The 11,029-nt window shown below is 43.4% G+C and overlaps 1 protein-coding gene across 1 annotated transcript in view; it reads right to left on the bottom strand.

Annotated features, from left to right (window-relative positions):
* LOC109959796 (low-density lipoprotein receptor-related protein 1-like) overlaps nt 1-11,014 on the bottom strand; it is a 44,186-nt gene extending 33,172 nt beyond the window's left edge. Inside the window, exons 1-14 of the mRNA XM_020599445.1 lie at nt 10,785-11,014; nt 9,364-9,561; nt 8,040-8,244; nt 7,656-7,820; nt 7,143-7,387; nt 6,209-6,340; nt 4,983-5,210; nt 4,617-4,791; nt 4,210-4,304; nt 3,936-4,085; nt 3,675-3,815; nt 3,360-3,488; nt 3,140-3,271; nt 2,893-3,027 (exon numbers count right to left, since the gene is read on the bottom strand). Coding sequence (XP_020455101.1) covers nt 2,893-3,027; nt 3,140-3,271; nt 3,360-3,488; nt 3,675-3,815; nt 3,936-4,085; nt 4,210-4,304; nt 4,617-4,791; nt 4,983-5,210; nt 6,209-6,340; nt 7,143-7,387; nt 7,656-7,820; nt 8,040-8,244; nt 9,364-9,561; nt 10,785-10,965 — 2,311 coding nt within the window. The 5' untranslated portion in view covers nt 10,966-11,014. The remainder of the gene's footprint in view (nt 1-2,892; nt 3,028-3,139; nt 3,272-3,359; nt 3,489-3,674; nt 3,816-3,935; nt 4,086-4,209; nt 4,305-4,616; nt 4,792-4,982; nt 5,211-6,208; nt 6,341-7,142; nt 7,388-7,655; nt 7,821-8,039; nt 8,245-9,363; nt 9,562-10,784) is intronic.
* Between the last annotated feature and the right edge of the window lie 15 nt (nt 11,015-11,029).

Here is an 11,029-nt window from a genome sequence, read left to right as displayed (position 1 = left end):
TGGAAACAGATGATTCGCTGTGGCGACCCCTAATGGGAACAGCTGAAAGAATAAGTAGAAAATACTGAGCTTGCATTAGCAGTAGCTCTGATACACAGTGTTGAAAAGTAAGTAAGAACCTCAACATCCTCATCTCTGCTACCTCCATCTCTGCCTCTTGTCTTTTCCTCACTGCTACAGTCTCTAGCCCATACAGCATAGCTGGTCTCACTACTGTCTTGTACACCTTTCCTTTGATTCTTGCTGCCACTCTTCTGTCACACAACACTCCTGACACCTTTCTCCACCCACTCCATTTCAGGACGATCTTTTAGCTTATTAGCATCTACACGCATTTACGACAGGAAATGCATTTCTCTAGTTTTATTTGTGGTTTTTAAATGACTCAGTACTAAAATGAAGATAGACGGACTCCTTCCTTATTCAGATCTGTCCAATAAAAAAACTGGGGGATAACAACTTGGTGCCATGACCTTCAGAATTGGCTGAATTCTGAGCTGGATTCCATGTCGGGAGTGAACGGACTCACTGATCAACATTTGCCGGCAATAGAGGTGAGTAGGAGCCTTTTGTACAGAATTCCTGCATATTGGACTTTACAAAATTTTGTTGATCTATGTGAACTGTAAATTCCTGATCTAAAAATCGAATGATTACAGTAAGGGTAAGATAACACTTATTTTGAAATGTGCTAGTCTTGTTTTTGCCACACGTAAGGTTGCAAGCACATATTTTCATGTGAGGGATAGAACAATAAGTGCCCTAGTTATAGAAATTGAATATCAGAGACGTAAAATCCATGTTAAGTGGATAACCACAAATTTTGATGGTTGTCTCCTAAAGTATTGGGATTTTTTTGCTCCGATAGGAAGACTGGCTTTTTGTGAGGCGGAAGTAGCAGGGGGAGATTCGTCCCAGCGGAGCACATTCCTGAATGTCTAAATATTTATAAGACGACCACTGCTAACTGTTAAATGATTGAGGGCACGGAAATATTTTTTATTTTTCATATCTTGTGGGTGGATTGGTAGAAAATGTGCAAACCTGACACTTTGGGCTCAGTACTCTATAGTTTTGTTTAAAATGGTTAAATACGGTTTCTAAAGGTGAGCAGGACACTGCAAGAGATTGGTTTATTACTTGGGTCCTGCAGATGCAAAAAAAAGGGCATGTTTGGGGACAGTGACAGTCCTCCCCCACAAGGGGATGCTATAGGACTATTTTTGAAGCAAGCCTCTCTTGCTGTTGAGAAAGCTAAACAAATCAGTAGCTGTACCTCTTTGATAAGAAATACAGTTGAAGCCAGATTAAAACAAGCTGAGGGTTTTCTTGCTGATTGTACATGCTTTTTGGAAAATTTCAAGTATTTCCAGTCTCCTTCAGCCACTTCAAGCAAGTCACAGGGACCAGTTGATGTTAATTCTCCGAGTGGCACAGTAGTTCCAGTGCAAGCTGCACATTTTAGCTCTGATTACAAGGCGCAGTTCAGACACACACAGCCGTATTCCTCACAATCTCCACGTGGAGAGCAGAAACCTATAATAAAGAATGGCTTATCTAGACAGGTGCAACACAGGGCATAGCGCCCCTGGTGGTTGTACAGGGAGGAGTTTTGCACACAGCCTCATTCCCAGGAGGTAAAACTGACAGATTTAGAGCACAGACTTATCTAAATGAGTTAAAATCTGGCTGTTTAGACCAGTCCACAATTCCAGTTGTCAGTGCATGTGCCTCTGCCTCTGTCTCAGAGGAGGAGGAAAGGCCCTTTTGTGATGTTTCAGTGCCAGCAATGTCTCATGGTAATGATTCCAGCTGGGATGGTACAGTGCATGATTTCGCATCACAACGTATGCAGAGAGGGCGAGGGAACATCCATGACTGTTTGCACATTCCCTCACACCAGCTGCCATTGCTTCAGTCCACCTCACCTTATGGAGAGATAACACGAACCTACACTCCTTTTAGCCTTCAAGACATGAGCATGTTACAGGAGGTAGAATTGATGGCAAATACTATCGAGGATCATGATAATGCTTTGCTCTATACTGAAATTCCACCAGAAATTCCAAGTACAAGTGTGCTCTGTTGAGCTGTGTAGAATTCCACCTCAAGAGGGTGAGAAAGGTAGTCAGTATTTGCTCAGAGTGCGTGAACTCTGGCAGAACCACACTGGTGATGACCCCGTCATCAGTGACACCATGGGGGTGCTATTTCGCAGTGCTGTGGAGGCTTCCCTCCCAGCATCCATACAGCATCTTCTGCGACAGGTAGTGGGACTCAACACATTTACTTTTGAGCAGTGGTCAGCTTATGTCACTCAGTATATTGACAATGAGCTGGAAGCACAAGTAAAGAATACAAAGGAGCTTTGTTACTTGCAGGCACAGGTAGCTAAAGCACAGTTGAAGGAAATGCGAGACAAAGTCAATCAAATTGAAGCTACAGCTAACCAAATGCCTGTGCAGAATGCTGTACAGCCATATGCACAGCAGCAATCCTTTGCCAGCAGCCGACTGCACCACCTTATCAGTGGGATTCTGCTCCCTGTACTGTGGACCTCAGTACCATGGCAGACCACGGGGAAGAGGTCAAGGACATTGACCTTGTACAACCCAGTAACAGGTCTTTGCGAGCCAGAATTCTTGCTGTTTCTCAGGTGTTCAAATACTTACGTTCAGCAGTGCAAGACAAATAAATTCTTTAAAAATCATACAATGTGACTTCCTGAAATTTTTTTTTAATTCTGTCTCTCAGAGTGGGAATGCACCTACAATGTGAATTTCAGACCCCTCCATGATTTCTAAGTGGGAGAACTTGCAAAATCGCAGGGTGTTCAAATACTTCTGTTCCTCACTGTAATTAAACAGGATTTCAAATTGGCTTTGGCTAGACCTGCTATCCAGTCAACAGTGATGCCCTCCACCCTCCCGATGCCATTGGTGATAACATCTTCTCTCCATGTTTGGTCTCTCTTAGCCCTGCTGATGGTGCTGAGTCCCATGTCCACCCAGTAGATGGTGTCATTCTCTGAAAAGGATGAGGCCTTTTGTGTCACTCTATAAATACACCTCACCAGCATAATGACAGATTTCAAATGTGACTCGCCATCTAGTCACTGATGTCCCTCGGCGTCACTCACCGGCATGGAAGTCAATGCCGACAGCCAGAGAGGTGCCCGACACTGGGACCAAGGCGTCAGATTTGTCTGCTGGGTCAAGTGGTATCCCTCGAATTCCCTCATGAACAGAATAAAGCAAGAACGAGCCCATACCTGCTCAGAGATGGGACAAAAACTGTTTGTTTTGAGGACACATAGCATTCCTACTGTATGTGCGAGTGTAGTTGTGAAGCTGTCTTACCTTCACAAGACTGTTGTCCTCTCTTGAGGCTATACCCAGCAGTACACATACAGGCCCTGGTCGTTAGTGAAGTAGGCAAGCAAAGCTGGGAGCAGTCGCCATTGTTATTGCTGCATAGGTTTATCCCGGCTAGAGGAAAAGAACACACAAATTGAGATAATGTTTTGAAAAAGACAAATACTCTTTTCCTCTCTAGTGAATTGAACTTAATTTAAATTGGCTTTCAAATTCTTTCTTGTTGAATTACATTGTGGCTCATTACTCGCAAACCCAGAAGCAGGTACCTTTGTACCAGGGATATACTGTATTTATTACCTTTCTGCACATCCTCATCATAGATCCTCATGTGCATCATTGGGGAGGTGCTGTTTCGCATAACCTTCCAGTTTCCTCCATCCTTCTTGTCACATGTTCCTATCTGGTCAGTTGCCTGGTCTGCCCACCACAGCTTGTCTCCTACAGTGAAGGAAAATAATTCATATAGTTCCCTTTAACATAGAATTATGACTGAAAATGGCTTACAAAAAACAAAGAGGGTAATTTAGCAGGAGCGTTATCTTTTTTGCCCCATCTTACCCATTATAGCCAGTGCAGTAGCCTTGGTAAGTTTGCCTTTAACACCTTCCAGTATCTCCAGTTTAGATCCATCCAGCTGACAACGGTTGATGGTGCCATTTCCTGAGCTGATCCAGTATAGCTGTTCTTTATCATAGTCAATGGAGAGGCCTGAGGGAAAAGAACGGCAACACAATTATCTCTTATATGTTTATCTGTGCTTTCATCCTGTGTAGTTAAATAAAGAGTCAGTATTATTTTGCAGTCTGTTGTTTTTGAAAGTACACATGCTCACCCACTGGTCCTTTCTGACTGGTGAAAAGTGTGGTGCGGTTGCTACCATCCATATTAGCCATGCTTATGTTGTCACCATCAGTCCAGTACAGCTTTCTGAGGAGGGATATGAACAATGTGTGATGTGGATTTAGGCTGAAGTCTGCTCTCTACCAAAGACACATTACAGTAAAACACAACAGGAGCAAAAAAATGTGGAAAAACAAGAGACTCATTGCCCTTCCCCGAAAATATTCACCAAAGTGCTTAAATAAAATACATAAGTAATTAATGAAAAGCAAAACTGTACAATCAAAGCCTGTAGAGATTTACTTAAGTATTATTAGGTGAAACCAGAAAAAGACTACTAGATAGAGCATTCACACATTAAGCTGAGCACAGGCCCGAGCAACCGGAGGGAACACTCACCCCAGTAGAGGGTGCACCACCAAATAGTGGGGCTTGTCTAAACCCTGGATGACAGCATTTTTGAAAGATCCATCCAGTCTGGCCACATTGATCTGCTTCTTATTGGCATCATAGCTGGTCCAGAAAAGGTTCCTGGACACCCAGTCTACTGCCAGCCCATGGGCATTAGGAAGGTCTAGTGAGTGCCAGCACAACAAAAGATTAAAGACTTCCCTGAGAATGCAGTGTGTTATCACAGATTATTTTAATGTCCAATAACTCTTGAAAAAAAACCCATGCATTTTTACAAGTCTAAGCTTCTAACTGAAATAAAAAGAACTAAATGAAATTCTGAACAGATACAGATATTCCAGGTATTGTCCTTACCAGCAGACACAACAGTCTCTACTCCGGTGCCGTTGATGAAAGCTCTCTTGATTGTCTGTGTTCGGACATCTGACCAGTAGATGCGATGCTCCACAGCATCATAGTCTACCACAGTTACATTGTCTATGTCTGGTACAGTGAAGGAAATGATGTAGTTGTAGTAAGGATTGTCGATGTCGACGCCTCGGATTTCAATCTGACGAGCGTAAAGGAGGAACTTGCGGGACTCTGGGAAGGAAAAACAAACAGAGTAAGAAAGTTTTTAATCATTTTTATTGCACTTCAAGTTCAACTTTGACACATCTATACTCTTACAGGTTGATTGTGATCCAAGGTTTAGTTAAGTTTAGGCGTCTTCTCACTGTACTAGCCATACAATCAACAAGAGCCAGCAGGATCCCAGGAGAAGAAGCTGAAGAGGGTCAAACTAATCAGTCAGCAACCTGCTGTCCTTGTCTGTGCTTGATTATCTCCTGGGAGACAGGGGGTGGAGATAACCCATAACTCCCCCTCAATCAAGAGTTTACAGAACTGAAAATAAGTTTAAGTAGTGAATGTGAAGATTTGACTGAAACTCTGCTGTGCTCCCTGAAAAATGGCTACACTGTGGTTTGGCATGTGCTGTTCGGGACTGTTTCATCCCAAGAACAAGTGGGAGCCCAAAATCTGAATTATACATCGACAAATGAAAAATACAACTTTAGCAAAATTAATTAGATTTTCCAATTGTTTATTTCCTATATGGTAATTCAAACATCCCCCTAATCCAACCATCCTTACAGATACACTGCTCAGATGATGATTGTTCTGTAGAATCCTAAACATTCAGGCAGACACTCAGAATAAGAGCATGTGCAAATCAATCCCCACAGCTACCAGTAAAAACATCATGAAACCACACTGCAAAGCCATAAGTATGTACATTTCAGCACGCCACTTGTGACAGTCTTTTATATGAAGTGAAAGTGAAAGTGAAAGGAACAAGACAAACATCAAATCTTCTGCATTAAGAGATGACAGCTGGTGATGCCGATGTCATGTTTGAGAGCAGTCCTGGCAGCAGTCCCGACAGTTGTGAGGAGAGATCCTGCCCCCACCTCTTTGATGACATGGATTAAATATGACAGCGTCGTCATTACATTCTCCCTCAAAGTGGCTTCTAAGGTGAGAGAAAAAGTCTGTGGGTGTGTGCTTGTGTGTGCCTAAGCAACAGCATCTGTCTGTACCTTTGCAGGTGCGTTTGTCAGGCTGTAGCTTCATCAGGTGAGGGCAGGCACAGGAGAAGGTCTGGTTGAAGTTGATGAGACAGAGGTGAGAGCAAAGGCCTTTAGCACCACTGGTGGCACATGGGTTGGGAGCTAAAAGAGACCATGACGGAAATGTAGGAAATAAAGAAAAAGACATAAAAAAGACAGAGAAGCTGTGGGATATAAGAGACTTAAAAACAGAAGAGGTATCTCCTTAGAGTCTCACAATATGTTCTCCAGAATGGTGAAAACATTTTCAAAAACTCAGAAGCATGAGACTAAAGATAAGTAGACTAAACATTCTAATATCAGACTATGCAACTAATTTTAAGTTGAGACGCACTTAAGAGTCTCACAGTCAAAGTGTAATCTTCTCATTTTTTATGTGTGTAATGGATATTTCCATCATTTAACCCTCAAGAAAAGTAGATTGCAGAAAAAGACTTCCTGTCAATACAACTTGTTACCTCATCACTGTCACAGGCACTGGTTGCAACTGTCAATCAACAATTCTGTGAGATCTCTCTTTTCCTGCCTCCAATTACAGGACCTAGGTCCCACACAACCCATGGGATCCCATAGGCACTGGCTACTAACATTAAGCTGACAGTTCAAAGTGACAGAACGGTTCAGACAATCTTGTCAGTCATGTATGTTTGAGGCTTTATTTCCTTCCCAGCTGGTGGGAAATGGAAAACAGAGAGGTGACTTTGTGATCAGTGAGCCAAATCACTGCCAGCGGGAGAAAACAAAGTGTCCCACAGCTCTAAAAGGTCAGTTGTCTTTGGGGAACAGAAGGCATGAATCAACGTGGTCGGCAACCATTTCTCCTTTGAGTTAAAGCCCAAAGGTGAATCTGAAATCTCTCCCTGTGAGCGTGTGCTTTTCCACCTGTAGCTTGTGTGCAACCTACCCTGAGGTTGTCTGGATGGATGATACACCTGCAAGTCAAAGGGCTGCGTGTTGGTCCGCTGGACTACAGTGACATTGTGTCCTGTCCATTTGTTGGCTTTGGCCAGAGTGTTAGTCCTCCAGTCAGTCCAGTAGACCTCGCCTCCATACATAGTAACCGCAAAGGGGTGGGACAAATACTCATGACCCCGCAACACTTCAATCAGCCCAGAACCGTCATACATAGCAGAGTAGATAGCATCTGACCTGCAGAAGCATTAAGGCACAGATGTATATATTACATAACAGGGGTAGCATGTGCATCAGCTTAGCTATATGGATGTTGCTCATGTTACTAGATGAGCCTGTACTTTGTATGTAGTTTTACATAAGCTAAGCACATCTGCATTTTTATTTAAAAACTGCACAATGGCAAGAAAAGAGAAAAACAGAGTATGCAGGTGAGGTAATGAGTGAGCGGGTGGATGCAGTGCAATAAGAGCGCTCTGTATATTCAGAGAATGGCAAATGCTACCTGGCATCAATCCAGACAATGCGCCTTTCCATGTAGTCTACAGTGAGCCCGTTGGGCCAGCCACCACTGCCCGTTTCCCTATGAATTGTGCGTCTGCCTTCACCACTCATAGATGCGGCCTCAATCCTAGGCAGACTGGCATCCCAGTCTGTCCAAAACAGGATACTGCCGACAGAAAATAAAAAATGTGAGGAGGGATTAGCACGTGTGTGTACAGTATTAGCACTTGAGAGCATCACTTTCACAGATAATGCTGTAGGAGTAATGTATCCTACACTAAGGCTTCTTGACTGTTGACAACTGAACTGTAAATTCTGTGTAAGAACAACACATACATATAAAGGGTGATTACAGCTTTAGAATCTCTTGATCTACGCCTCCTACCCATCACGAGGGTCGAGGGCGATGGCTCGGGGATGCTCCACCTTCCCGGCCAGAAGGGTGGTTCTCATGGTCCCATCCAGTTTGGCCACCTCAATCTGGTCCAGATTGCTTTCCACCCAGTAGATGTTTCCTGCTATCCAGTCCACAGCCAGGCCCTCAGGAGTAGCCAGTCCGTACTGGATCACCACCTCAAAACTGGTCAAGGCTGACCAGAACACACAGAGAAAGGAGGACTCAGAACTAGGATGATGCTAGGTTCTTTATCATCTATTTGACAAATTGAAAAAAATTATCATCATTATTATTATTTGCTTTTTATAGAATTTAATCTAAGTGGGTTTTAGAAAAACCAGCACACATGGTTCATTGCAAAAACCATCCTACATACTACTTTGAATTTTTTTATTCTTTAAGAATTTGCCCTGCTCTGCTGCTATGTCTGTACTTTGACTGGTGTTATCTTCTCAACTCCACTGTTCCACTATGAAAACAAGCATCCAACACCAGCTCTATCTGGCTTTTTATTATTTCCAAGAAACAACTGGTTCTCATACAAACTAAATGCAAAACCAAAATGTGTGATCAGCTCAGGCTAGTTCTTCACAAGTCCTTCCAGGAGTAATTAGAGGGAGAGGGATAGGCCTTCTTCACAGCTTGCATAAAGAAATGTTGGAATTATGGCTGCCTTTCAGTGTGTATTTGGCAGCAGGGGTGTCTTTATCAAGCTGTTGGCACTCTGGAGATGCTGAAATGGCTTCAATAACAGGCAGCAGGATCTGATCTATGAGTTGGTCACAATGTCTCTGTTCAGAAGGCCCGTTTTAATGGTGAAGTTGGAGGGCTGGGAACTGGAACCACAGTGTGTTGTGCCTCCCGTGTTACATCAGTGTTCTGGCTGCAGTCGCGCACAGTAAGTACTGAAACAAATGGGAAGAGACAAAGCCTTCCGTGTGCCCCTAAAGTGCTGCACTGGGAACACAACCTTGATTGGCAAGGAGGCCTGGGGCTTTAGAGCAAGAAACGCTGACTATGACCTGGGAAGTTTATTCAGGGTCACAGACTGCCACTGCTGACCACAGTTTCTTTTTAAAGACATCTGAGAAACTAGAGCGAGTGTATTTGCTCAGCGGAAGACAGTTTCCGAGAAATGCTCAGTCAAAAGCACAAACGTGAATTGCTAGCTCAGAAGCAACAATCCACTTTAAATTTGTGTTACATTCCACTGAAAAATGAACTATGCAAATGGACTGTTCATTCCAACAACCCATCAATCTTTCAATACAACCTAAAATTGCAGAAAACTGTAGCTAACTGGCTGCCTCACCTCCATTTTCAGACAGTTTCCCACGGTAGATCTTGTCCTCCACAACATCAGTCCAGTATAGGGTGCTCTGGTTGAGGTGAAAGTCCAAGGCAATGGTGTTCCTCAGGCCTGGTACCAGCACACTGAACTCCCCCTTGTGAAGTTCAATCCTTCTGATCTCATGACGGTTGGAGAAGATGATGAAAGGCTTGAAGGGATCTAAAGGCAAAGAAATTATTCCCAGAAAAATGTTAGCGTTTCACCACAGTACATCTCATATCCAAGTCCAAATTCACAAAATCCTCTTCCTCATCTTGGATCAAATCCAAATTTCCCCTCTCTGTCAATTGCAAAGAGAAAAACTGAGTAACTGTAGGACTTTGCTGCTTGCTGCTTCTGCCTGCTAGCCAAATTCATGGGAACGGGACATATGTGAGGTTGCTGTGACCTTGACCTTTCACCACCAATATCCAATCAGGTATTCCTTAAGTCTGAGTGGACACCTGTGCCAAAATTGAACAAATTTCCTCAAGGTGTTCCTGAAATACTGCGTTCATGAGAATGGGTTGAATGTACAACCTGAAAACATAATGCCTCCAGGCACACCTATCGCCAGTGTGGACGTTTCGGCCGTTAAATTTAGTTTTTTTTTTCCCCCCACACTGGCGCCAAGTGCTTGTTCAAGAGGGATTTGTTGGGTTGGGGCTCTCTCTATAACACTATAAGGTCTAGACCATCAGCTGTTTTCAATATGGGCGCCATGACAGCTCCCAGATTTACTGCCACTGTGATTCACTGGCTGGCCGCAGGACAGGTCACAACTCCCGCCCCCTCCACATTAGCAGAGCCAACAGCCGAACTAAAAACTCAAAATACAAATCAGATAAATTATTCCCAGGAGTTGGTTTCTGGTTGATACTAGTCACGCTGACATGTGCACAAGTGGTCATTTTTCTGGTAAGTTTGATTTTAATAAGTTATATGATGATATAAAAAGGGGTGCATTTCAGATGATTTCACAGCTTTGATTGGAGGACTGATAAATCACTCAGCTACTCAGTCACCACTGCACAGAATCTGGTTGCAAAATGCCAAGGCGTCACCACCATATTTGCAATATTTTGGCTACACTTTTGCATAGCGGAGGGAAGTGATGACGCATTGTCCATATTTACACAGTCAGTGGTCTAGACATTACTATGTAAAGTGCCTTGTGAAAGTTTTTTGTTGTGGTTTGGCCCTATACAAATAAACCTGAACTGAAGTGAAGGCATAAGAGTATCTTCAACACCACGATGCATTAAATACTGTTTACACATGCAATAGAATTACTATTGTAGAGCTTCCTCAGCACAGGAAAATTACTTTGCTCTCAATTTAATTCTTCAGTTTGTGGGAGGAAACAAACTTCTTTATGCTAACAAGTGGCTGTTTTTACTCACCAGTGCTTTTGCAGCTCTCCATGTCAGACTCCAGCTCCCAGCCCTTATAACAGGAACACTTGACGCTGGATTTCTCCTGCTCGCACTTCTGGCTACACTTGAGGTGTTTGGCGCAGAAACTCTGGATCTGGCAGGTCTTGTTGTCAGCTCCCAACTCCATGCCCAGGGGACAGGAGCACATGAAGCCTTCCCCAGGAATTATGCTACAGTTGTGACTACAACCGCCATTGTCCAATGCACACAAG

This window comes from Monopterus albus, unplaced genomic scaffold (assembly GCF_001952655.1).
Source record: "Monopterus albus unplaced genomic scaffold, M_albus_1.0 scaffold41.1, whole genome shotgun sequence".
In the NCBI taxonomy this organism is placed as follows: domain Eukaryota; kingdom Metazoa; phylum Chordata; class Actinopteri; order Synbranchiformes; family Synbranchidae; genus Monopterus; species Monopterus albus.
Note: the sequence above shows the minus strand (reverse complement) of the source record. Positions and strands in the feature narration are given on the sequence as shown.